We start from the raw sequence: 27,919 nt of genomic DNA, 5'->3' as shown, positions 1-27,919 counted from the left end.
AAGTTTTGCCCTGTAACCTGGATAGTTCAGAATCCTTAGAAAACTTGGGAAATGGTGTTCCTGAGGTCTTGTCTGATGTCCTGGAGATCTCTGAGTTCCTCCCAAAGGGTGCAGAACTTGTAGGAGATGTCTCCTGCCCCCCAGGTCCTTCTGAGGTGTTGTCCACTTCAGTAGGCATTGCTGCCTTGCTGACTACTTTTGCAGCTCTTGTGGAGCTTCATTCATGTGTAGTCAATGATGATATTACAGTTACAGAAAATTCTGTATTTGAGTCCGAGTCTTCTTTTGAAAGACCAGTACCTGTGACCTTTACTCGTGATGATTTTCTGCCCGGTACTGGTTTTGGTCTTGTCGTGTCGGACTCTGAGGTTGGCAGTTCCCCGACATGTCCTGAGGTTTCTCCTGTACTAGTGTACCCCGATGTGCTCTGTGACCCAGAAAGCCCAAGTGTGCCTCGGTTACCAGCGTACTCAGATGCTTCCTCAGTGGAGACATGTTCTGATATAGCCTGCCTGCTTGCATGCCCAGAAGTGGTCCCTGAAAGTCCTGATCTTGATGGGTGTCCTGCTAATTTTGAGTCTGGAATGATCATAGGTTCCATAGGGGTTCTTGGTGGTTCTCCATGTGAGCCTGGTGAGCGTTCTGGCTTCTTGGGATCTCTGCGGAGCTTCAAGGCGTTCTGGGAGATTCCGGGAAAGGTTTTGCTTGGTGCCCTGAATACGATCAGCAATGGCTTTGGTGTTGTAAGGGGCAGGTTTGGTATTCTTGGACGCTCCTTGGAAGGTGGTGGGTATTGTCTGGAGGGTGTCGATGGCTTCTTCTCTGGTGTCCACAGTCCTGATGGGTGTTACGCTGAGACTTGTAGTGCTGATGGGCATGTTTTGGTGGCTTGTGCTTCCGATGAGGTCGGTTTCAGATGGACTGACTCTGGAATTGGGCCTTGTCGGGCTGTCCCGACCTTCATGAGTCTTCAGTTAGAGTTTTGTGATGATACCAGTTTTGAGGGATGTCTGGAATCCATCCCTAGAGGGGGGTACTGTGATGATCCGCTCAGCTGGCTGCACAGGCAGACAGCTGTTTGTCCATTCCTCTAGTCTGTGGGCTGCAGGTCTCTGGAACAGAGACCTGTCTTTCCATTGCAAGTTTCTGGTCTGTTCTCTTGCTGGGGAATTTGCATACATTCGTTATGCAAATCCCCTACCTGCCTTCTTTGATGACTGGCACTATAAGAGCTTTATGTTTCCCAGAAGGCTTGGCTGGTCATTTCCCTTCCATGGTCTGTTCCTGATGGACACTGCTGGAGTGTCAGCCATTGCTATCTAGTATAGTTAATTCCTGGGGGTTGCTTTAGGTTCCCCTTCTAGCCCAGTCAGGTTGTATTATCTGTTTGTTTGTTCTGTTGCCATTGCCTTGTCTCAACGGTGGTCGACAGGAAATGGTTCTGATCTCTGTTCTTGGAGTATAGCTGGTGCAGCGATTGCTACCAGCTATCTCTTCTGATCTGTCTCTTTGGATCGCGCTAGCCACTTTTCGCTAGCGCTGTGGATCCTTCTGTTCTGTCTCCTGGGATCGCGCTAGCCACTTTTCGCTAGTGCTGTGGATCCTTCTGTTCTGTCTCCTGGGATCGCGCTAGCCACTTTTCGCTAGTGCTGTGGATCCTATCTCTCGCTTGTCCCTGTTTTCGTGTGTCTGTCTTGTCTGCTACGCTTGCTGGAGGCTCGGTGAGATAACCGTTAAGCAAGCGCTCGCGTCCTCTGTTTCATGTTTGTCTGTTAATGGTTAGTTAGGCGTGCTTGTCTCTATTGTGCTTATCACGTGGAGACCGTGCATAACCACGTGCACTGTTGCGAATGAGTGCGGTGTTCGCGGTTAGCTAGCGTTTGTTATTTTCCATATCTCCTCATTGTATTATTTGCTGTGCCTTTGCTACCCTCGTGCCCTGTTTTGCTCAGTCTTGTGTCTCTGTCGGCAATCGCCAAGCTTGCGATTGCACTCCCACTTCGTTTCCGCCGTTGTGTGTTCACCGTCGCTGGGTGGCGGCTAGTTTGGTGGACACACATTGGTTCTGTCTCTTTGCTCTGTTTCTTGTGGGCTATCCAGCCCTGCCTGATCGTGCCTTGTCCTGGATCTGTACAATTCCCGTCTGGCATCTGTGGCTGTGCTGCGACTGTGTTCGCCTGCACTCCACAGCGCCATCTGCCGGAGGGAATTGCCCTCTGCGGGTGCATAGCACCTAGCCTGGGTGTCCTCAAATATACGCTTGTGGAGGGTTTCCGCCGTGTCAGCGCACGCGTTGTGCGCTGATCACGGAGAAAGTTCCACAATCGTTACAGTAGGTAGGTGCACTGAACAGGTGGGTATGCAGTGACTGGTATTACACATGTGCAGCTGTCAGGTAGTCACTGAATGTGCTGGGCCTGGCAGTGGCACAGTAGGAATTACCAAGGGGCCAAGGTCCAGCAGATGCGACTGACTGACAGGGCTGTATATGCAATACAAGTGTCTGTGGGACACACGCACACAAAAAAAATTGATCACAAGAACAACATTAGCTCTCAAAAGAGCTGTTGAGGATGAGGAGTAATTTTTAGCAATAAGTATCAGCAAGAAGGAGCAACCTAACAAGCCTAACACAAGAGCCTAACTAAGCTTTCCCTATTTCAACTAGTTCTCTCCGTTCTCTAATTACTGCAGCCACGCGAGTGAGTGAAAAGGCTGATGCTGCCTGTGTTTTATAAGGTGGGGGTGGGGAGGGGGGGTTGCAAGAAGGAGTGTAGCCTGATTGGCTATCATGTGTCTGCTGACTGTGATGCATAGGGTCAAAATTGACTCTAATGATGTAGTATAGAGGGCGGGTCGAACTCTCATATAGTTCACGGTTCACCACGAATGCGAACCACTGAAGTCTGCGCGAATAAGTTCGCACTCGAACCGTTCGGGCCATCTCTAAGCGAGTGCAACAAACCCGCAGGGGCTCAGGGCAGGACGAATGGAGCTCTCTTCATTGCCAATTAGCAGACATAAGTTTGAAGCGCTCGCTATGCTACTCTAATAAGGCATGTTAACTTTGCTAAGGATTGTTATCTCTGATAAGGTGTGTTAACTTGGATAAGACATGCTATTTGTCTTAGTGAATCAAGCCCATAGCATGCAGTGTTACATTGACACACCAACACCCATCACCCTATTTTGTTACTGTTGATTTCAGTGTTAATTTGATTTCCATGTTAATTAAAAAAAAACAAAAGGAATGTCACTGAAAATTGTGACAAAACCTGTCACACAATGTGCATTGGGAGCAGATAAAAATGGCACAGAATGAGTGCCTATAAAAATGGTGCCGCCATAGGCGGCAATAGTACAAGCCGCAATTAGCAGCAAGGAGGTTAAATTATGGCAGCATAGTTTAAACTTCTTGCCATCAATCACGGCTGTGGCTGCAGGGAGTCAGGTGGATTCAGGGGGATTAGTGTCCAGTCAGGGGAATTAGTGTTAGGCAGTAGTTAGGTTTAGGTTCAGCTGGAGTGCTAAGGTTTAGGCAGAGGGAGGGTTCAGTGTGAGGGGTTCAGTTGAAAAGGGCACCTGAGCCATCTGTATTAAAAGGGCGCCTCCATAGACTTCAATGTTATTTCTGCAAATCTTGCCCACAAGGTGGTGAAAAGGGCACACAAGTTTTCATTTCGGCTATAAGATTTTCAGTTCGGCTACAAAAGGGCGTCCCTTTGTAGCCCATATTGTTGATTCAGCTACAAGGTTTTTGATTGGGCTACAAAAGGACGCCCTTTTATAGCTGAGATTTTTGAACCGGCTACAAGGTTTTCATTTCGGCTACAAAAGGGCGCCCCTTTGTAGCCCATGTTTTTGATTCGGCTACAAGGTTTTTGATTGGGCTACAAAAGGACGCCCTTTTATAGCTGAGATTTTTGATTCGGCTACAAGGTTTGGCTACAAGGTTTTTGATTGGGCAACGAAAGGACACCCTTTTATAGCCGAGATTTTTTATTTGGCTACAAGGTTTTTGATTCAGCTACAAAAGGGCGCCCTTTATATGATTTAGGGTTAGGCACCACCAGGGGGGGTTAGGATTAGGTATCACAAGTGGGGGTCTTAGGGTTAGGCACCACTGGTGGGGGAGTGTTGGGGGGGGGGGGGTCTGAGTGTTAGGCACCACCAGGGGGGGGGGGGTCTTAAAGGTTAGGCACCACCAGGAGGTGGTTAAGGTTAGGCACCACCAGGCGCCCTTTGCAGACGAATTTGGCATTTCAGATACACCAGGCACCCTTTGTAGACGAGTTTGGCATATTGGCTACACCAGGTGGCCTTTGTAGATGAATTTGGCATTTCGGCTACACCAGGCGCTCTTTATAGACCAATTTGGCATTTCAGTTACACGAGGCAGCCTTTGGGCTTGATTCACAAAAGGATACTTAGTGTTAGCACGCCAGTGAAAAACCACTCTGCATGTGCTAACATGCTTTGCACGTGCTAACTAGGGTGTTGAGTAGTTAGCACATGCAAACTACTTAGCACCGTAGTTAGCACATGCAAACTACTTAGCACCGTAGTTAGTACGGTGCTAAGTAGTTTGCATGTGCTAACTACGGTGCTAAGTTTGCAGGCTTGATTCACGAAAGAGTGCTAACTGATAGCCCGGCCGTTTTCTAGCGCATTTTGGTTTTCGCGCAATCGTGAATTTTCACATGCAATTGTGCGTTTTCACATGAAACCAATATCATTTGCGAGCGAAAAGTAACGTTTGCAATTGCATGTGAAAATTTGCGATCGCGTGGAAATGCAAAACGGCAGTGCTATCAGTTAGCACTCTTTTGTGAATCAAGCCCTGCATGTGCTAACTATGGTGCTAAGTAGTTTGCATGTGCTAACTACGGTGCTAAGCTTTTAGGCGTGCTAACTATGGTAGCACCCTTTTGTGAATCAAGCCCTTTGTTGTAGACAAATTTGGCATTTCGGCTACAACAAGTGCCCTGTGTAGACAAATTTGGCATTTTGGCTACACTTTGTAGCTGGATTTGCCATTTTGGCTACACCAGGCCCCCTTTCTAGCCGAATCTGCCTTTTTTCATCTATATCAGGCGCCCTTTTTTCCAGGCACCCTTTTCAAATGTACGTCAGTGTGAGAGAGGCAGGGGCCTTAGTATACATTACCTGGCCCCCGGCGATCACGTCTCCTTCACTTCCTTGTTAGTTTGCAGCTGTTCTGCAGCCAGCCAATCACCATTAGAGATGGGCCGAACAGTTTGGCGGTGGACAGTTCCAGGCGAGTTTCCACTGTTCGCGTTCTCGGCGAACTGTGAACATATGACATGTTCAAACCGCCCCTATACATCATCATGGAGCCAAACTTTGACCCCTTACCTCACAGTCAGCAGACATATGGCAGCCAATTAGCTACCACTCCCTCCTAGATTCCCCATCCTCCTATTAAAAAGCAGTTGCGTTGGCCATATTGGATTCATTCTTTGCTGGCTGCTGACTGTTCGTGAGAGCAGGGACAGACTTGCTGCAGGGAAAACATTAGCTAGGCCTGTGTTCTTGTTTCTCACTTGCTGTAGAAGCACCCCAAACAGCCCTTTTCAGGGCTAGCATATCGGTCTCCTGTGTTGGTTTTTTTGTGTGTGTGACACTCCGCAGCCCACTGACTCCCTGAGCTGTGTGCACACTTCTGCTGTTGCTACATTGAGTTGCACGCACAGAACCACTCCAGTACATTATTATTTCACTGTATTCTGATAGTACTATTGCATTTCTCTGTGTGTGATACTCCACAGCCCACTGACACTCAGAGCTGTGTGCACACTACTGCTGTTGCTACATTAAGTTGCACGCACAGTGCCAATCCATTGCACAATTTGTAGGAATGTAATTTGATTTCTGCCCTTTAGGGATTAAAACCCGACTTTGCGCTAACTCCGTAATTTGTGGTCGGACTTGGACTTGGCATGGATCCCCCTCCGGCATGCCACAGTGCAGGTGTTAGACCCCTTCAAACAACTTTTCATCACTTTTGTGGCCAGAAACAGTCCCTGTTTTGGCACGGAATGCTAATGTGAACTGCGCCTTAAAGGGAACCAGAGACGGAGCAAACTAAAAAATAGGAAAAGCTACTATACATACCTGGGGCTTCTTCCAGCCCCATAAGCCTGGATCGCTCCCACGCCGCCGTCCTCTGCTGCCTCAATCGCCGGTACCGGGTCCCGTCACTTCCGGCGGATGCGGGCAATTTTCCGCATCACAGGGGTTCCCTCGATATACGTACGCATGCGCCTGCACAGTATGGAGGCGCATGCGTACGTATATGGAGGGAGCCCCTGTGATGCGGACAATTGGCCACGTTCGCTGGCAGTGACACAGTGCGCTTGCTTCAACTGGCTCAACTGGCCTGGAGTACGGGACCCGGTGCCGGCGTATAGAGGCAGCAGAGGACAGCGGCGTGGGAACGATCCAGGCTTATGGGGCTGGAGGAAGCCCCAGGTATGTATAAAAAAAATTTCTACAACTCTGGTTCTCTTTAAGGCTCGTACACACTCCTGACTGCAGCCAACGACGGGTCCGTCAGCACCTCCCGCTGGGCGGGTTTTCAGCAGACAGTACAGCGTGTGTACAGTCTGTCGGCGGACTGATAAGGCTGTTCCTGAACGATCCGCCGGGCGGATCGTTCAGAAACAGCCTTATCAGTCCGCCAACAGACTGTACACACGCTGTACTGTCTACTGAAAACCCGCCCAGCGGGAGGTGCCGACAGTCTCGTCATTGGCTGCAGTCAGGCGTGTGCACGAGCCTTTATCCTTGCTTACTTTCTGCAGGTTTATAATATCTAAATTACCTCAAATATATTGCCATTGCTTTAATTATAGTTCTAGATAAAAGCAAAGGTGCTTTTTTTCTTATAGTAAACAGCAGAGCCGGGACAAGGTCCTCCAGCACCCAAGGCTGAGACACCAAAGTGTGCCCCTCCATTCCTGCCACCCGAGCCATCAAACACTGATTGCTATTAGACTGGGCCTGTTCAGACTATCTGTGTATGAAGAATGCGTTTAAAATCAAAGAAACGCAAGTTGAAAAACGCATGCGTTTTTCTTGCGTTCTAATGCGTATTCTATTGCGTTTTGCACACACACGTGACCCAGGGGAAAAAAAAGAATTATGGGAACCGCAGAGGGAAACGGACGCTAAAAACGCAATAGTACGCGTTTTTGATACGCGTCCATAGACTTTCATTGCGTCCGTTTCTATGCGTGACGCACAGAACTGCGTGCAGCAATGCGGATGAGAAGCGTATGCGTCTCATACGCATACATGTGAACTAGCCCATTCAAAAGCATTAGGAGCCGTTTCTATGCGTTTTTGGTACCCAGACACGTTCCCTGAAAACGTCTAGGAACGCACATAGTCTGAACAGGCCCTAAGAGGCGCCACAGGGCCCACAACCTCCCCAACACCTTAACTATCTAGTTATCTGGCTTGCAGTCACTGCCATGTATCCCCTTTTCTTATTTCTTTCTGCTTCAAACACAATTAGAAATGACAGCTGAATGAATTCTGCGCCCCCTCCTACACTGAGCCCTGAGCCTGAAGCCTCTCCAGCCTATGCCTCGGCCCGGCCCTGGTAAACAGTGTTTTTTGCAACTGAACTACACTCTGGAATCTGCTAATTGTTATCCATAAACAACAGCACATATTAAATATTCATATAAAAAGACTGAAATGCTGAACAATAATTTACCTGATAAGTCATTGGTGCTTCCTGATCCTTGCTGAATGTATTTGCTAAACAAAAGAGCAGCATCTTGTTCAAAGATAAGCTGATAATTCTCTATCAGAAATTGCACCAGCAGAGCTACCTGTATGCATAAACCAATGACAAACAGATTGATATTATTGCAGTAAAAAATATTATTAATACATAAAAACATATATACCTACACACACTGATCAGCCACAACATTAAAGGACCACTATTGGGAAAATCCTAAAATGTAAAATACTGTACATATAAACACATACAACTAATAATTACATTTCTTCCAGAGTAAAATGAGCCATACATTATTTTTCCTATGCTGCTGGTAGTAAAAATCTGACAGAACCAATAGGTTTTGGACTACCCCATCTCCTCATGGGGAATTCTCAAGGTTTTCTTTCAAAAGCACTTAGCAAATGGAAGTTGCTCCGTCCAACTGCCAAAAAAGGTATGTAGCGAACAGTGAGGCTGGGCAGCATGTTTTGAGAGAGTGTATTTATAAACAATAAAGGCCATGCTGAGAATCCTCCATGATGGACTAGTCCTGAATATGTCAGTTCTGTCAGATTTCTACTACCTACTGTAAATGATAGCAACATAGGAGAAAAGTAATTTACTGTATGTCTCATTTAACTATGGAATAAATGTACTTCTTATTTGTATGTGTTTACATGTACTTTAAATTTACATTTTTTTCATGATAGTGGTCCTTTAAAATAACCTACAGTACATTTAACTGAAGACACTAAACCTAAAGGAAAGAATTGCTGTCTCATAATAATATAATGAGTGCATGACAAGAAAAAGATCTATCCCTAAACACAGTCACCGTTCAAATAAGTGAATATAACAAAAAGATTTTTTCTTTAGAGAGACATACCCTAAAAATAAAATAAGATAATTTTAAATGTTTAAAATACAGTATATATAGCAACAGTAGATAAACTACTTCCAGTGATTATGTACAATGAAGGAGCTAAAAAAGTATGTGGCTAACGTCCTTAGAAAATAATCAATGCAAAATGATAATCACAAAACTAAATAAATATCTATAAATATATAGTGTGCTTGATAAATAATGTATATATGGTAAAGTGCATCAATGTAACACAATTTATTGTAGAGAAGTCTCCTAAAAAAAAAAGGCTGTTGCTGTTGATGTAGATTTAGGTTTTCAGCCAAATTCATGCAATAAACGAAACAGATTCCATGGCCCTGTTAATAATACTAATGAAAGTACAGAAAATGCCTCCTACAGGGTCTCACCTGTGAAGTTGAGGTAGTTGCCTCAGAGAATATGATGAAGCAGCATAGGCCGTGATACTAGTTAGGCGGGTGGTGGCAAAGGATATCGCACTCTAGGGCTCTACGCACTTTATGTTGGCTGTGACTGATCATATAGTAGAGATGGCCCGAACGGTTTGCTGGTGAACTTGTTCACGCGAACAACGGGGGTTCGCATTCGCGTCAAAATGCGAACATATAGCGATTTCGACCCGCCCACTATACTACATCATTGGGCTAAACTTTGACCCTCTACATCACAGTCAGCAGACACATGGCAGCCAATCAGGCTGCACTCCCTCCTGGACAGCCGCCCCCCCCCCCCCTTATAAAAGGCAGCAGCATCGACCATTTTCTCACTCTGTCTGCTGCCTGCTTTAGTGAGAGAAGGGAGAGGTTGCTGCACAGATAGGGAAAGCGTTAGGTATTGTTAGCTTGCTCCTTGCTGATATTTGTTGCTGAAAAGCTCCACAAAAAAAGCTCTTTTGAGAGCTAATGTTCTTGTGATGAGTTTTTTTTTTGTGTGTGTGTGTGCCACTGACACTGCATATACAGCCCTGTCTGTCGCAGCAGGCACTTGCTAATTGCTATACTGTGCCAGGCCCAGCACATTCAGGGCATACCTTTTCACTGTATCTGTGTGACTGCACATTGTTTTATATACCAGTCAGTGCATACCTTTTCACTGCATCTGTGTGACTGCACATTGTATTATACCACCAGTCGCTGCATACCTTGCACTGCATCTATGTGACTGCACACTGTTTTATATACCAGTCAGTGCATACCTTTTCACTGCACCTGTGTGACCGCACATTGTATTATACCACCAGTCACTGCATACCTTTCACTGCATCTGTGTGACTGCACACTGTTTTATATATCAGTCAGTGCATACCTTTTCACTGCATCTGTGTGACAGCACATTGTATTATACCACCAGTCACTGCATACCTTTCACTGCATCTGTGTGACTGCAAACTGTTTTATATACCAGTCAGTGCATACCTTTCACTTGAATGGATGGCAGACTTGCCCTCCATAACAGATTCTCGTTATAGGATAAAGTCTCATCATTATACAGCAGTCAGTGCATACCTTTCACTGCATCTGTGTGACTGCTCATTGTATTATACCACCAGTCAGTGTATACCTTTCACTGCATCTGTGTGACTGCACATTATATTATACCACCAGTCACTGCATACATTTCTCTGCATCTGCGTGACTGCACATTGTATTATATAAGCAGTCAGGTGTGCTCGGATACCAATTTTTAAAATCCAAATAGATTCGGATCCGGATACACAGATATCCGGAGCCAAATCGGATATCCGAATCCGAACTTTTGGGTATCCGAGTAGAATCGGATATCCGAACCCAATATCCGGTCGGATTCAGATATCCGGATTGAAAACCGGAAGTGGCCTTAAAATGCTTCCAACCGGTTTTGGAAGCTAAAAAACAAAATCTCTCCTCCTCCTCCTCTTCCTGGCATCTGACAACTGGCTTAGCGGAACCGTTAGCTCGCCATCTTTTACCATACCAGCTGGTGGACTCTGAGGCCTTCCGAAAATTTGTGGTGATTGGGACACAACAGTGGAAGATACCAGGCCGCAATTATTTTTCTAGAAAGGCGATACCCAAACTGTACCGTGAAGTTGAAAGGCAAGTGGTGTCATCTCTGGCACACAGCGTTGGGTCAAGGGTCCATCTGACCACCGATGCTTGCTCTGCAAAGCGCGGTCAGGGCAGGTACATTACTTATACAGCACATTGGGTCTTTTGGATGCGTGGTGGTAGCAGTTTCTCAGGCTCCCAATCTGGACCCCTGGACTACTGGGTGCACAGGCTTGACCTGTGGCCAGAGCTGTCACAATTTGCCATCCAACTTCTGGCTTGCACTGCCTCTAGCGTCCTGTCAGAAAGGACCTTTAGCGCAGCAGGAGGCATTGTCAATGAGAAGAGAAGTCGCCTAGGTCAAAAACGTGTTCAGTGCCTTTATCAAAATGAATGAGGCATGGATGCCGGAGAGCTACTGCCTGCCCGAAGACTAAGTCAGTCGCCACACAGCATCTCTGCATGCAGGCTGCTGCTGCCTGCCCCAAGACTAAGTCAGTCCCCACACAGCATCTTTGCCTGCAGGCCGCTTGACTGCCTTCTCCGCCATCACCAACAGGGTCCAGGATTCCAGGTGGATTCCTGAATTTTTAAGGCCGCTAACAAAAAGAATAATAATTTTTCTGGTGCGTGTACAGACCTGCCTAATTTTTCTGGCTGCACTGCAGCTGCAACAACAAAATAAAAGGCATGTACATGTGTCAATTTACCTTCGTGATCATTACCTTGCCGCGGTGAAGGGGCTTGCGTATCACAATGAAGCAATGACCTATATGAGTGTGTTGTGGGGCACGCCCACAACACACTCATATAGGTGATTGCTTCATTGTGATACGCAAGCCAGACGCAACAGACCAAATTCAAACAGCTGACACCCAGTCACTGTTGTTCTGTCATTGAGCTACCTCAGCCCGACCATATGGGCTTGAAAACTGCCAACGCCTGCACTCTGGCCATTGTGCGCACCAGTCCAACACGGCCATCACTACACAAACAGCTGATTGTGGTGCATTATACAGTGAGTTTGGACTGTCAGTGTGAAGCAATACACTACTTACACTACCTGCTGATCCATGTCTACACACGCAAGATGTTTTCAAGAACGTTATGCCTCCAATTTAGGAATGCAATGTGATTTCTGCCCTTTAGGGATTATAACTCTGCTGTGCGTCAAATCCGTAATTTTCTCCAGGACTTTTGGCATGTATACCACTCCGCCATGCCCTCCTCCAGGTGTTAGACCCCTTGAAACATCTTTTCCATCACTTTTGTGGCCAGAAACAGTGTTTGTAGTTTTTCAAGTTCGCCTGCCCATTGAAGTCTATTGCAGTTAGCCTGGTTCGCACAAACTGAAACTTTTGCGGAATTTCACGGTCGAGGTTCGCAAACCCAAAATCGGAGGTTCGAGCCATCTCTATCATCTACATCAACTTTATGGTTAAGTCCCTGTAGGACACACTTTCTGTACATTTATTTCCTCAGATGTCAGGATTACACTCAATGTAACAATTTCTTCACTGCCCAGTGCCACCACTATGAAGGCTTACAGGTACACTTGATCTAAATAATAATAACAATAATTTAGTATTTACATAGCACATGATAGGGACGGACAGGGCCGGCGGGAGCTTGGGATTGTGCCCGGCAGGCCGCCCTTTTAGTGTTCCTGGGGGGCACCGAGCACTGCAGGAGGGGGCACAGCGCAGGAAGGAGGAGCAGCGGTGGGCACAGAACAGTGGGGAAGTCTCCCCCTACCCTCCCTTACCTGGGGCCCCCTCTTCCACGCTTCCCCCTCCAGACCAGAGCGGCAGCGAGTGGGGAACCGAACAACTTACTACTTCCTGGTTCCCGCTCTGCGTGCTGCTGCTCTGGTCTGGTCTTCTCTGCTGTCCAATCACGCTCTCACTGTGCTTCCTGTGAGAGCGTGATTGGACAGCAGAGAAGACTAGACCAGAGCAGAGGCATGCAGAGCGGGAAGCCTAGGAACCAGAAAGACGTAAGTTGATCGGTTACCCGCTTGCTGCCTCTGCCTGCCCTTCACTATATTCTGGTGTGGAGGGGGGAGTGTGGAAGGGCTGGCCTCCAGTGAGGGGGGGGGACTGGTCCCCTCCCCGCTAGAGATGGGAAGTTCGGATCTTTTCAATGATCCGGATGATTCAAATCGGATCATTGAAAATATCCGGATCTTTGATCCGAATCTCGGATCATTTTACTACCGAAGCATTCGGGGGTGAAATGACTAGCAGGACAGGAGAAGGGGAGGAGGGTGGACACTCAGAGAAGGGGAGAAGATGGACACAGGGCAGGGAGTGGACAGAGAAGGGAGGAGGGACGAGCAGAGAGCAGAAATGTTTGCTTGCACACAATACCCACATGCTGCAATCATATGCTTTACATGTATTTCACCTATATGCTCATCTGTGTACTTTGAATGCAAACGTCGCACAGTGAAAGAAAGCATTCCCAGAAGTAAAGTGCAGCTGTTTAGAGCCGAGTGCAGGAGGATCATATTGCGCTGCAATCACAGTGCCTGCAAAGTTACTGAGCTGTGCTGAGCCAAAAGCTTCCAATGTGTTCACTGTGCACAACTATGGAACAGACAGCCTGTAATCAGCAGCACGTTATAGCCAGTATGTGTGCTCCACACATATCTGGCAGTGGCACCCATGTCCCCTCTCTCTCCTCTACCTGTCTCCCTGCAAGGCTGCCTCCCATCCAACAGAGCGATCCATCTCAGCTCTGCTTCCAGGACCCCGCTGCCGGCGGAGAGGGGGCATGTCGCTCCTGGCCCCGCCCCTTTTGCGATCCGAATCACTCATTTTGATGATTCAGATGATTCGACTCACAAAATAGATTCGGATCAAAGATCCAAATCGTTCATGATCCGGACAACACTACTCCCCGCTGCTCTGTGCCCACGCTGCTCCCCCTTCCAGGCTACCTATAGACCTGGCTGCCTAGTCTGGGGACACCTGTTAACCTGGCTAACTAAACTGGGGACACCTATAGACCTGGCTACCTAATCTGGGGACACCTATAGACCTGGCTACCTATACTGGGGATACCTATAGACCTGGCTGCCTATACTGGGGACTCCTATAGACCTGGCCACCTATACTGGGAACACCTATAGACCTGGCTACCTAAACTGGGGACACATATAGACCTGGATACCTATGCTGAGGACTCCCATAGACCTGGCTAACTAAACTGGGGACACCTATAGACCTAGCTAACTAAACTGGGGACACCTATAGACCGGACTAAACTGGGGACATCTATAGACCTGGCTAACTAAACTGTGGACACCTATAGACCTGGCTACCTATACTGGGGACTCCTATAGACCAGGCTAACTAAACTGGGGACACCTATAGACCTGACTAAACTGGGGACACCTATAGACCAAGCTGACTAAAATGGGGACACCTCTAGAACTGGCTAACTAAACTGGGGACACCTATAGACCTGGCTACCTATACTTGGGACACCTATAGACCTGGCTACCTAATCTGGGACACCTATAGACCTGGCTACCTAATCTGGGGACACCTATAGACCTGGCTACCTATACTGGGGATACCTATAGACCTAGCTACCTATACTAGTGATACTTATAACTTGCTACCTATACTGGTGACATCTATAGCTAAGTACCTATACTGGGAACACCTATAAGTGTCTACCTATATTGGGGGCACCTATAGCTAATTACCTATAATGGGGACACCAATAACTTGCTACCTAAACTGGGAGCGCCAATATCTAACTACCTAAACTGGGGACACTTATATCTGGCTACCTATACTGGGGGCAACTATACTCAGGCTCTAGGCCCTTCATATGACACTTGCCTCAGGCCCTGCATACTCTAAGACCATCCTGCATTGCTGGCAGTATCACCCAGCAAAGCACCCAGCCCTCCCCAGCCAGCACTGGCTACCTAATACTGACATATATGGGCATATGGCTTATGTTTTCTGTGGAACATTGATACTTAATTTATGTATACAGGGACCATTTGGCTACTAAATTATGTTATTTTGATGCACCTGACTATTTATTTTGTTCATTATAAATCACCTTGCTACTTAATTATTTTATCTGGAGGTCTCTGACCTGAAACTTTCCTGGTCGGTCCTTAGTGTCCCAGTCAGACCCTGCCGACTAAACAGAGTATGTTGTCTTGTCGTTTAACCCTCTGGGCGATACAATTATATCGCCCAGGAGGTGGCGCAGCACTATTTTTTAAAATTTTTTATTTTTTAAATCATGTAGCGAGCCCAGGGCTCGCTACATGATAGCCGCAGCGCAGCGGCATCCCCCCACCCACTCCGATCGCCTTCGGCGATCAGAGTAAGCAGGAAATCCCGTTCAGAACGGGATTTCCTGCTGGGCTTCCCCGGTCGCCATGGCGACGGGGCGGGATGACGTCACCGACGTCATGGACGTCGTGACGTCAGAGGGAGTCCCGATCCACCCCTCAGCGCTGCCTGGCACTGATTGGCCAGGCTGCGCAAGGGGTCGGGTAGGGGGGGGGCTGCGCGGCACGGCGAGCGGCGGCGGATCGGCGGCGATCGGAAGTTACACGCAGCTAGCAAAGTGCTAGCTGCGTGTAACAAAAAAAAAATTATGCAAATCGGCCCACCAGGGCCTGAGAAATCCTCCTGCGCGATATACCCCGAGCTCAGCTCGGGATTATCGCTCAGGAGGTTAACTGTCCCTCAGAGGGGGCTCACAATCTACTGTAATCCCTACCATAGTCATATGTCTACTGTAGTATATGTGTCGTAGTCTAGGGACAATTTTTTTCCTTTAGGGGGAAGTCAATTAACGTATCTGTTTTTGGAATGTGGAGGAAACTGGAGTGCCTGGGGGAAACCCATGTAGACACGGGGAGAACTTACAAAGTCCGTGCAGATGGTGCCCTGGCTGGAATCAAACTGGGGACCGCTGCAAGGTGAGAGCGCTAATCACTATGCCAGCATGCAGGGGCTCAGCTAGAAATCATGGGGCCCCTCAAATTTGGTTGATGACACCCCCGCAAATTTTTTTTAAAAATGATATGGCAACTTTTTCCCCCCCTTCTCACTCCCACACACACACACACCAGTTAGGTAGCCCGAAGTGCCCCCCAGAATTAGGCAACCCCCCAGTATTGGTAGCCACAGGTACCCCCAGTATTAGGAAGACCCCCAATACAACCAGCCAGAAGTGATCCCCACTAAAGGTAGCCAGAGGCACACTTAGTATTAGGTAGCCCCCAGTATAAGCCAGAGGAGCATCCAGAAATAGATAGCCCCGCAGTATACGTAGCCAGAGGTGTCACAGTATTAGGTAACCCCCCCCCCCCCAGTATGGGTAGTCAGAGGGGCTTCCAATACTAGATACCCCCCATCACTATAGATAGCCAAAGAGGCCCCCAGTATTACGTACCCTCAAATGTAGATAATGTCTCTCCTTTGCACTGCACCTTAGGGCGCCTACTGCGGATCCCTATTATTGCCAGCAGCCATTGCTTCTGGGCCCCACTTCTCAATGGGCCCCATAGCAGTTGCTATGGCTGCTATGGTGACTGATCCCTACACCACTGCCCCATGCTGCCCATAAGGTCAAGTAATGCATAGAAATGTACCCCACCCCACAGAGGTAATAATGCCAGGGGGCCAGAAATACTTCACACTTCTGCAAATCACTTCATTGCATGCATTTTGATGTTCCTGATGCTGTAAATGTTATTGCGGCGAGGCGCTCACAATTATGTGACTCCCCTTGATTGTCTTCTTGGGAACCTGATGCGTAGGTTTGGCCAGTCGGTTTGTGAGTACAGGTGACATTTGTTATAATTCACCAACACGCATTAGGATGGGGTTGATGCGTAAGTACTTCCGCATATTATGCGGAGGTGGTCGCGTCCTGGCGTTGCTATGGTAACCTTACATCACCTATTGTGGCAAGTCTTTCACAATGGGACCTCCCATTTACATCAGTAGTGATGCAACACGTGAGAGGAGGAGAGCCTGACCAATGAAAACGGAGCGTGGTTCTTCAACGCCCTCAGTTGCCCTAGCAACGCCGCTCGATCCCCTATGGCAGATACTCTCCTCCGTTGACAGCCATGTAACCAGCTCAGACAGCTGTCAATCACTGCCTAACAGTCTTAGCATGTAATGGTGGCGATTGAACATTTGAAGGCATGTGCCTGCTGCCGCTCTGCGGACCACGCTACAAGGGATCAGCAAGGTACAGTAGCACATATGATCCTGATTGCCTAAATACTTATAATTACTGAATTGTTTACATGTTATTTGGGAGGAAATTGCCAATTATGATGTCACTAACTGAATGATTTCGGGGTGGTGCCTGGTGATTTATTTGGTTGGTATATAAAAGTGTCATTTGTGTGTTTGCATTATACCACATGCCTTGAGGAAGGGGGACCCTGCGTGGCCACCGAAACAATTGTCGGAATTTGATGTGGAATAGTGCACAATAAAATGTGCGTTGCATCTTAATTCTGACTGGTGTGCTGATGTCCCGGACTCCTAACTAACGGCCACACCACTGAACTCGCCCTGAGCCCCAGCAGGTCCAGTGGCTTTAAAGAATGTGATCCCTACACTTTGGTTGGCCCAAGAGGGTGCCTGTCACTTGACAGGCAGCTTATTGGGCCAATCTAATTGAGTGGGTATCACGTCCATTAAAACCACTGGATGCGCCAGGGCTCAGAGCAGGTTCAGTGGAGCGGCCGTTACTCAGAAGGAGCGCAAGTAAGTTAGCAGCGCATGCTTTGCTGCACCGCTGCGCGTAGCATGTGCATAACTCGTGCTCCTCTCATTACGTTGTGCTGAGATGAGATAAACATGTATATGTATAGTGTAAAACATATTAATAATTAATTAATTTTTTGCTGCCTGAAAGAGTTAATTTTTAGGCGTGCATGTGACAGCTTCTGGCTTGTCGATGCCTTTTCAAAAATATATGAAGCCCCACTGATAAGCAAATTACAGCCATCAAAGTTTTCCTGGGAGAATACAATTTCTGAGGGCAGGGGAGAGATAGAAAACCGTCAATAGTTCATGTATTTTCATTCTGGGACACTAAGGCCCGTTTCACACTGTATTTTTGTGTCATCGTTGCGGTGCAGTGCGCCCGCAGCACCACACAGCCACAAGCAGGCCTTCAGGGAATACCATGTTACTATGCGTTATTCCCCTTCCGGCATCTAGCCAAACAGGAAGTGACACATGCTTTCAGTCACTTCCTGTTTCGGGTATGTGGAAGTGCACGGAAGCGTATTGTAAAAATACTTTGTAAATTATGGAATATAAAATGAAACTGTGGGATATCTAAAAAGCTCATTTTTAGGAGTAGAAGGATATATATTATTTATCTCATCAGTTTATTTTAACCTCGGGTTCACTTTAACCCATTAGCAGCTTCTAAGGAATTATCTCATTTGAGATAAGTGCGCTGCCTTTGACCTCAGTTGGCAGAACTCGTGGTGCTGTAAATTCTTGTAATGCTTTGATGTCTCTCTGCTAGCAGAAGATGTAGGAAATGAAAGCAGAAGTCCTCTGTTATTGCCTCACACTGCCCCCTTGTGACAAGTGGCCATAAATACACATTACAGCAATACTAGTTAGTAGCAAGGAAATGTAACAAATAAGAAATAAAGAAATGGGCTAAAATAAATTTCCCTGGAGCACATGCAAGTCTATAAATAAATTGGTTGCTAAAGGGTTAAACAGGAGTTAGACTTTACCTTTTTTGTGGACTTGCTCTCTTCTTCAGGATCACTCACAGTTGGTAACCACAGCATAGTTGGAGCTATGCAAAGAGCAAGATTCAATGCTGTCATTTGGTTCTCTTCAGAACTTTTCTCAATGTGATTCAGTACTGCAAATAAGTGCTGTAGCAAGCTGAAGTTTGCTTCCGGAAGTTGGTCCAACAAACTAAAAATTAAATATTTGGTCAGTAATAGTTTCTTAAAGTGTATCCCCAATAACAGAATGGGATAGCATAGCATGGATACAGAAGCGCCAAAAAGATAAAAGTATTTAAAAAGTTTAAAACATGAGGAACAAGAAGGTTGAGGGTGAGTATATGCACCCTATGGAAAGAAACACAGAGACAACGGGAGCCCATATGCTGCAGTACGTCACAGAGATTAATGAATAAATCTAAATGGTGTTGAAATAATACTCACAAAGGCGGGTTGCAGAAGGGCAACCGCCCACTGCAGGCAGGAGGATGCACAAACCTGACTCCACTTGGGGTACCAGGAGACCTGACGAAGGTCGCTCTCTTGAAAAAACTCTTACACACTGGCAAACTAGATAGTGTCCGAGACCACCAGTAGTCAGGTGTAGGAGCACCCCACGAATGGAGTGAGACACAGTAAAAACGGGATAAAAAGGTGACTAAAATACATTAAAAGCAACTAAAATATAAATAAATGAGGTGGCTTACCTCAATGATGACACACCCATATAGGAATGGATATTTATTAGTAAAATAAGGTGCCTTGAATCCGGCTACTGGCATTTAGTGGCACTTTGTTTGACCTAAGGAAGTGGGCATGTGCTTTTTTTTTAACTAATAAATATCCATTCCTATATGAGTGTGTCATCATTGAGGTAAGCCACCTCATTTATTTATATTTTAGTTGCTTTTAACCTTCCTGGCAGTATGATTCTTTAACCTATTTTTTTTTTTTAGCATGTAGCTAGCTTAGTACTAGCTACATGCTTCCCCCCTCCCTGCGGCGTCCCCCCATACCGTCTGATCGCCGCTGGCGCGCTTGCCCATAAGGAAATCCCGTTCTGAACGGGATTTCCTTGAGGGCTTCCCCCGTCGCCATGGCGCCGAACGGAGTGAAGTCATCGACGTCGTGACGTCACAGGGAGTCCCGATCCACCCCATAGCGCACCCTGGCGGCGATTGACCAGGCTGCGCAAGGGGTATGCGTGGGGGGGGGCCTGTATCGCGGCGGGCAGCGGCGAGCGGCGGTGATCGGACCAAACACGCAGCTAGCAAAGTGCTAGCTGTGTGTTTGAACAAAAAAATGATGCAAATCGGCCCAGCAGGGCCTGAGAAATCCTCTGCGGCGGCTTACCCTGTGTCTAGCAGGGGTTACCGCTAAGGAGGTTAAAGAGAACCTGTATCAAAAAAAAGTTCCCCTGGGGGGTACTCACCTCGGGAGGGGGAAGCCTCAGGGTCCCAATGAGGCTTCCCACTCCCCTGTAGCTGCAAGCAATCCAGCGCTGGCTCCCCCGAAGTGGCCCGGAATCCTCCCTCGACAAGTCTGACAAGCACTGATAAGTGCTGATTTATTTACCTGGCTCCAGCGGGGGTGCTGCTGCGGCTCTCCGCACGGAGATAGGTGAAAATAGCCGACCTCTGTCGGGTCCGCTCTACTGTGCAGGCGCAGGAGACTTGCGCCTGCACAGTAGTGCAGGCCGATAGCGATCGGCTATTTCCGCCTATCTCCGAGCGGAGAGCTGATACTGCGCCTGCGCTGGAGCCGGGAAGGTAAATATTCACATCCCCGCTGTTCGGGAAGCTTTATCTCCGCCGCCATGGGACCGAGGAGGACGGGAGAAGCCTCAATAGGATCCGGAGGCTTCCCTCACCCAAAATGAGTACCCCCCAGGGGAGTTTTTTCTCATTACAGGTTTTCTTTAATGTATTTTATTTACCTAGGGCGCCTCTTTACCCCTCTTTTTAAAACATGAGGATACAGTGGTGGACTTACCTCCTCCAAGCTGGCACAAAAATTGCCAATGTGTTTGTTAAATACAAGAAGTTTATTTACATACTCCGGGGGACAATGCAATGAGTTTCACAGGTTTGATCCTGCTTCATCAGGCAATAATAACGGAGCAATAACATATGTGGTTAGTAGAAGAGCCAGGCACCTCTGACAGAACACATTGGCAATTTTTGTGTCTGCTTGGAGGAGGTAAGTCCACCACTGCCTCCTCATGTTTTAAACTTTTTAGATACTTTTATCCTTTTGTCGCCTCTGTACTATATCAAGTCCACCCCTGGTGGAGGGGTGTTACCCCTTTTTTCCTCATCTACAGAGAGCGACTTCTTAATCCTGAGTGGGGTCAGGTCTAATCTCTTCACCTGCCTATACAGTGGTTGCCTTTGTGGCTCTTGGTGTCCCTGCTCTGTGTAACAGAATGGGATAGTATTGTATTCAGCTTAGCTAAACTGAAAATCATCAGGTAATTCTCTTTAGAAATGGTTTTCATTAAATCCTGCAATTACAGTGTACAAACCACTGTACATATAATTTACATTATACTGTGTGCCTCCGACTCCTGTATAAATACTTTCTGAACAGCTTCTTCTAAATTTATACACACACATATAATGTGATTGTAAACAGGCCTGTGTGGGAAAGCTATCCATCTATGGGGCGAGAGTATTATGCAACATTTGAGAATTCTCGCAAATGAAAACTTTTTTAACCAGTAGTGGACCGCGTCACGGCGAGGGGTGTGGCCACGGCGGCAGCCCCAGGACCGCCTAACGACGATTAGCTTAAGGTCCAGCGGGCCTGTTTTGCATTTATTTAAAAAATAAAAATAATGATATAAATATTTTGGGGAAAAAAATAAACACTGGGGGAGCGATCAGACCCCACCAACAGAAAGCTCTGTTGGTGGATAAAAATAGGGGGGGCCCTATCACTTGTGTGCTGAGTTGTGCTGCCCTGCTGTGAGGCCATTAAGCTGCAGTGGCCAATTCAGCAAAAAGAAATGGCCTGGTCTTTAGGGCCTGGCAGCCCTGTTGATCTTTTGACATAACTAGTGTCTAAGTCAAAACCCTGGAACAAGCATATGGCTAATCCAATTAAAACCTGAGTCAGCTGAGTCAGAGTATCCGATCTGCTGCATGCTTGTTCAGAGTCTATGGCTTAAAGTATCAGAGACACAGGATCAGGAGGACTGCCAGGTAACTGGTATTGTTTAAAAGGAAATAAATATGGCAGCCTCCATATACCTCTCACCTCGGGTTCCCTTTAAGCTACCATATTTCCCAAAAATCAGACAGTCATATTAATTTTTGTAACAAAAGATGTGCTAGGGCTTATTTTCAGGGGATGTCTTATTTTTCTATGGCGCCACCTCTAGTATGCCCCTGTATCCCTCTTGTAGCTTTAATGTACTCCTGGTGTCCCCCTCTGTCTCTGCGTCCTCCTCTATCTCCTGTCCTCCTGTGTCTCATGTCCTCCTTTATCCTCTGCTGTGTCTTCCACTGTTCCCATGTCCTCCTAGTGTCCCCCAATGTCCCCCCTGCATCCTCTTCTTACTCTCAGCTCCATGCTACACTTTCGCCCATGTCCTTCGATCTCCCCCTGCATCCTCTTTTTTCTCCATGCTGCTGTGTCCCTGCTGCTTCAGCCTATGTGGAAGAAGTACCACAACTTGTGTTTCTATTGAAGCCAATGGTCTCACAGGTGGGACCATAATTCTGTTATTGGACACATCACTGCACTCGCTGATTAGCAGTGAGTGCAGTGATTGGGCCAGTAATGGAGTCATGGTCTCACCCGCAAGATCAAGGGCTCCAGTAATAACAGTAATAACACAAGTTACCATATTTTCTCCCTTACTGCTGCTAGGGCTTACTTTTGGGATAGGGCTTATACTTTGAGCATGCTCGAAATTCCTCCTAGGGGCTTACTTTTGGGGGATGTCTTAATTTTGGGGATATTATAAAATATGAAATATTTTGTGTTTATTCTCTTCCAGTAAAGTAAGCCAGAGATATCCGTCTTGCTTGATTGTCAAGATAAACAGGCAAGCAGGGAGTGCTGTACTTTTATAGTAGAACCCAGCATGTTCTGGACTGTATCTGGAGTGTATCTTGCATAATGTTTACTATTTAAGATGTTAAAGTGAACCGAACCAAGAAAGAGACAAACTAGCAGCTATAAGGAACTTTGCAAAAACCAGTCTGCCAGATCTTACATGGGTCCCAAATTTGCTTACCCTTAATCAGGAACAACCCCTGTTGATGTAATTACATAGGTGGAGAACTGTTTAAGCCTTTTGACTCCCTGTCCCTTCAAATGATTTGATAGGGCTCTGATGATAAAAGCTTCATAAACGTGCCGGATACATTTTGATGAACACACTTTTTTGTGATCACTTCAGGTGATCTTTACCTACAGTCACAGTGGTTAATTTGCATATATTCAGCAGTGTTGCTCTGGGAGACATCTCAAGCTGACTCCAACCTGAATTATCACAAATTCTTTCTGTTTTAGGAAAGCAAACTTTTGTTTTTCTTACCTACAGTCAGTATGCAAATGTGCTGTTTAGCACTTCTGTCTTGTGGAGAGATAAGGAGGTAAGAAGAGCTATGTTGAGTATTAACCATCAGAGTGGTGTCAAAAGAATCTTGTTCAAACTCTTCATTGTCACCTGAAATACAGTGGGTTGCAAAAGTATTCGGCCCCCTTGAAGTTTTCCACATTTTGTCACATTACTGCCACAAATCTGCATCAATTTTATTGGAATTCCATGTGAAAGACCAATACAAAGTGGTGTACATGTAAGAAGTGGATCGAAAATCATATATTATTCCAAACATTTTTTACAAATAAATAACTGCAAAGTGGTGTGTGCGTAATTATTCGGCCCCCCTGAGTCAATACTTTGTAGAACCACCTTTTGCTGCAATTACAGCTGCCAGTCTTTTAGGGTATGTCTCTACCAGCTTTGCACATCTAGAGACTGAAATCCTTGCCCATTCTTCTTTGCAAAACAGCTCCAGCTCAGTCAGATTAGATGGACAGTGTTTGTGAACAGCAGTTTTCAGATCTTGCCACAGATTCTCGATTGGATTTAGATCTGGAATTTGACTGGGCCATTCTAACACATAGATATGTTTTGTTTTAAACCATTTCATTGTTGCCCTGGCTTTATGTTTAGCGTCATTGTCCTGCTGGAAGGTGAACCTCCGCCCCAGTCTCAAGTCTTTTGCAGTCTCCAAGAGGTTTTCTTCCAAGTTTGCCCTGTATTTGGCTCCATCCATCTTCCCATCAACTCTGACCAGCTTCCCTGTCCCTGCTGAAGAGATGCACCCCCCGAGCATGATGCTGCCACCACCATATTTGACCATGGGGATGGTGTGTTCAGAGTGATGTGCAGTGTTAGTTTCCTCCACACATAGCGTTTTGCATTTTGGCCAAAAAGTTCCATTTTGGTCTCATCTGACCAGAGCACCTTCTTCCACATGGTTGCTGTGTCCCCCACATGGCTTGTGGCAAACTGCAAACGGGACTTCTTATGCTTTCTGTTAACAATGCCTTTCTTCTTGCCACTCTTCCATAAAGGCCAACTTTGTACAGTGCATGACTAATAGTTGTCCTATGGACAGAGTCTCCCACCTGAGCTGTAGATCTCTGCAGCTCGTCAAGAGTCACCATGGGCCTCTTGACTGCATTTCTGATCATCGCTCTCCTTGTTCGGCCTGTGAGTTTAGGTGGATGGCCTTGTCTAGGTAGGTGTACAGTTGTGCCATACTCCTTCCATTTCTGAATGATCGCTTGAACAGTGCTCCGTGGGATGTTCAAGGCTTTGGAAATCTTTTTGTAGCCTAAGCCTGCTTTAAATTTCTCAATAACTTCTCAGATCCCTGACCTGTCTTGTGTGTTCTTTGGACTTCACGGTGTTGTTACTCGCAATATTCTCTTAGACAACCTCTGAGGCCCTCACAGAGCAGCTGTATTTGTACTGACATTAGATTACATACATGTGTACTCTATTTAGTCATTAGCACTCATCAGGCAATGTCTATAGGCAACTGACCGCACTCAGATCAAAGGGGACCGAATAATTATGCACACCCAACTTTGCAGTTATTTATTTGTAAAAAAGGTTTGGAATCATGTATGATTTTCGTTCCACTTTTAACGTGTACACCACTTTGTGTTGGTCTTTCATGTGGAATTCCAATAAAATTGATTCATGTTTGTGACAGTAATATGACAAAATGTGGAAAACTTCAAGGAGGCCGACTACTTTTGCAACCCACTGTAGGTATCAATGATCATTTTGGGTGACGCAAGTCAAGTTTGTACCCATACGTTCCCTATTGTTGGGTTTTTGAATTTTTTTTTTTTTCATTTTTACAAAGAATCTGCTTGGTTGGCAAATTAGGCAGCTCACAAAGCAGTTTTATGATATGTTTGTTTATTTATTTTTTGCCATGAGATCTGAAACACTTAAAGTGAACCAGAGACAAAGCACCTTCATGTATTTTACCATATATATCAGTGGGGACATTAGAGAAAACACCTACCCTGCTCTCTGTTTAATTCTTCACTGCTCAGCATGCTTCTTATCAGCCCTGATAAAATCCCCAACTGAGCATACAGTCTGGCTTTGATCAGGAATCATTATAGCTCAGTTATTATAGCAGAGCCAGAAGGGGGCAAGCTTGGGCTTGAAAAGATATCAGAGAAGACAGACGCAGGTATAATGATTCCTGAGCAAAGCCAGACTGAATGCTCAGTTGGGGATTTTATCAGGGCTGATAAGAAGCAGGCTGAGCAGTGAAGAATGAAACAGAGCAGGGTAGGTGTTTTCTCTAATGTTTCCACTGATATATATTTTAAAAATACATGAGGGTGCTTCATCTCTGGTTCACTTTAAGCCATAGTATAGCCTCCTATTTTTAAATGCATATGAGAGTGAATGTGCATTAATAAATATGTACAAAGTTTGTTGCATTGCTTATCTGTGTGTTTTGCAATAAATATATTAAAAATAACTGGCAGATAGCTTTTGTGGTTTCTTCTTCCCAGTTTGGTGAGAGTTCCTTAGTGCAGGGCAGGTAACCTGGCCCTGCCCATCTCCTCCCTGCACTGAATAAATGAAGTCTTTGTTGTCAGCACAGTGACTACAGTTTGACCCATCTCATTACATTATAAAGTATTTAACTCATCCTCTATGCTACCTAGAGTGTTTATAAGAGCCAGTAAACCTGTATTATCCTACCCTATTTGCAATAAGAAACCATTTTCACTGCTTTTCTATATAACCCTTTTAAGAGACACAAAAGAAAAATGTATACTCACAAAGGCATGTTCTCATTTAATGCATTGGCTAGGAACAAGTTTCCCAGCATGTTACACATAGTTACATATATTTATTTTGGTTGAAAAAAGACATACGTCCATCGAGTTCAACCAGTACAAAGTACAACTCCAGCCTGCTCCCTCACATATCCCTGTTGATCCAGAGGAAGGCGAAAAAACCCCCACAAGGCATGGTCCAATTAGCCCCAAAAGGGAAAAAATTCCTTCCCGACTCCAGATGGCAATCAGATAAAATCCCTGGATCAACATCATTAGGCATAACCTAGTAATTGTAGCCATGGATGTCTTTCAACGCAAGGAAAGCATCTAAGCCCCCTTTAAATGCAGGTATAGAGTTTGCCATAACGACTTCCTGTGGCAATGCATTCCACATCTTAATCACTCTTACTGTAAAGAACCCTTTCCTAAATAAATGGCTAAAACGTTTTTCCTCCATGCGCAGATCATGTCCTCTAGTCCTTTCAGAAGGCCTAGGGACAAAAAGCTCATCCGCCAAGCTATTATATTGCCCTCTGATGTATTTATACATGTTAATTAGATCTCCTCTAAGGCTTCTTTTCTCTAGACTAAATAAGCCCAGTTTATCTAACCTTTCTTGGTAAGCGAGACCTTCCATCCCATGTATCAATTTTGTAGCTCGTCTCTGCACCTGCTCTAAAACAGCAATATCTTTTTTGTAATGTGGTGCCCAGAACTGAATTCCATATTCCAGATGTGGCCTTACTAGAGAGTTAAACAGGGGCAATATTATACTAGCATCTCGAGTTTTTATTTCCCTTTTAATGCATCCCAAAATTTTGTTCGCTTTAGCTGCAGCGGCTTGGCATTGAGTACGATTATTTAACTTGTTGTCGATGAGTACTCCTAAGTCCTTCTCCAAGTTTGATGTCCCCAACTGTATCCCATTTATTTTGTATGGTGCTAGACCATTGGTACGACCAAAATGCATGACTTTACATTTGTCAACATTGAATTTCATCTGCCATGTATGTGCCCATATAGCCATCCTATCCAGATCCTGTTGCAATATGACACTATCTTCCTGAGAGTTGATGATTCTGCACAATTTTGTATCATCTGCAAAAGTAGCAACATTGCTCACTACTGCATCTACTAGGCCATTAATAAATAAATTGAAGAGCACTGGACCCAGTACAGACCCCTGTGGGACCCCACTGCTAACAGTCTCCCATTTTGAGTACGATCCATTGACCACAACTCTTTGTTTTCTGTCCATTAGCCAGTTCCCTATCCATACACACAAACTCTTCCCCAGTCCTTGCATCCTCAACTTTTGCACCAGACTTCAGTGGGGAACAGTGTCGAAGGCCTTTGCAAAGTCCAACTATATCACATCTACAGCATTCCCAATATCCATATTAGCATTCACTACCTCATAAAAGCTGAGCATGTTAGTCAAACAGGACCTGTCTTTAGTAAACCCATGTTGATTCTGAGAAATAAGATTATTTTCTACTATGAAGGTTGACTATGTAAAGGTTGACCCCTTATTAAAATGCTTGGACTTTCACCATCCACTAAAGACAGGCCTCAGATCTTCAGCTGCTACTGACCAGCTGTAATTGGCTATAGGAGTAAAGATTCAATCAGGATTGATGACTAGAGATGGGCCGAACCTCCGATTTTAGGTTCGCGAACCCCGTTTGCGAACCTTCGCGGAAGGTTCGGTTTGCGGAAAAGTTCGCGAACCGCAATAGACTTCAATGGGGATGCGAACTTTGAAAAATAGAAAAAATTATGCTGGCCACAAAAGTGATGGAAAAGATGTTTCAAGGGGTCTAACACCTGGAGGGGGGCATGGCAGAGTGGGATGCATGGCCAAAGTCCCGGGGAAAAATCTGGATGTGACGCAAAGCAGCGTTTTAAGGGCAGAAATCACATTGAATGCTAAATTGCAGGCCAAAAGTGCTTTCAAACATCTTGCATGTGTATACATCAATCAGGGAGTGTAATTAGAGTTCTGCTTCACACTGACACACCAAACTCACTGTGTAACGCACCGCAAAAAGCTGTTTGCGTAGTGACGGCCGTGCTGGACTGGTGCGCACCGTGGTGAGAGTGTAGGCCGTGGCGGTTTTCAAGCCCATATGGTTGCCGGGCTGTGGTAG

At 46.0% G+C, this 27,919-nt stretch overlaps 1 protein-coding gene across 1 annotated transcript in view; it reads right to left on the bottom strand.

Moving 5' to 3' along the window:
• LOC137527192 (rho GTPase-activating protein 20-like) overlaps positions 1–27,919 on the bottom strand; it is a 275,894-nt gene that overhangs the window by 8,271 nt on the left and 239,704 nt on the right. Inside the window, exons 13-14 of the mRNA XM_068247674.1 lie at positions 18,432–18,621; positions 7,745–7,862 (exon numbers count right to left, since the gene is read on the bottom strand). Of these exons, the coding sequence (XP_068103775.1) occupies positions 7,745–7,862; positions 18,432–18,621 (308 nt within the window). The remainder of the gene's footprint in view (positions 1–7,744; positions 7,863–18,431; positions 18,622–27,919) is intronic.

This window comes from Hyperolius riggenbachi, chromosome 8 (assembly GCF_040937935.1).
Source record: "Hyperolius riggenbachi isolate aHypRig1 chromosome 8, aHypRig1.pri, whole genome shotgun sequence".
Taxonomy (NCBI): Eukaryota; Metazoa; Chordata; class Amphibia; order Anura; family Hyperoliidae; genus Hyperolius; species Hyperolius riggenbachi.
This window is presented reverse-complemented; position numbering and strand designations above follow the sequence as displayed.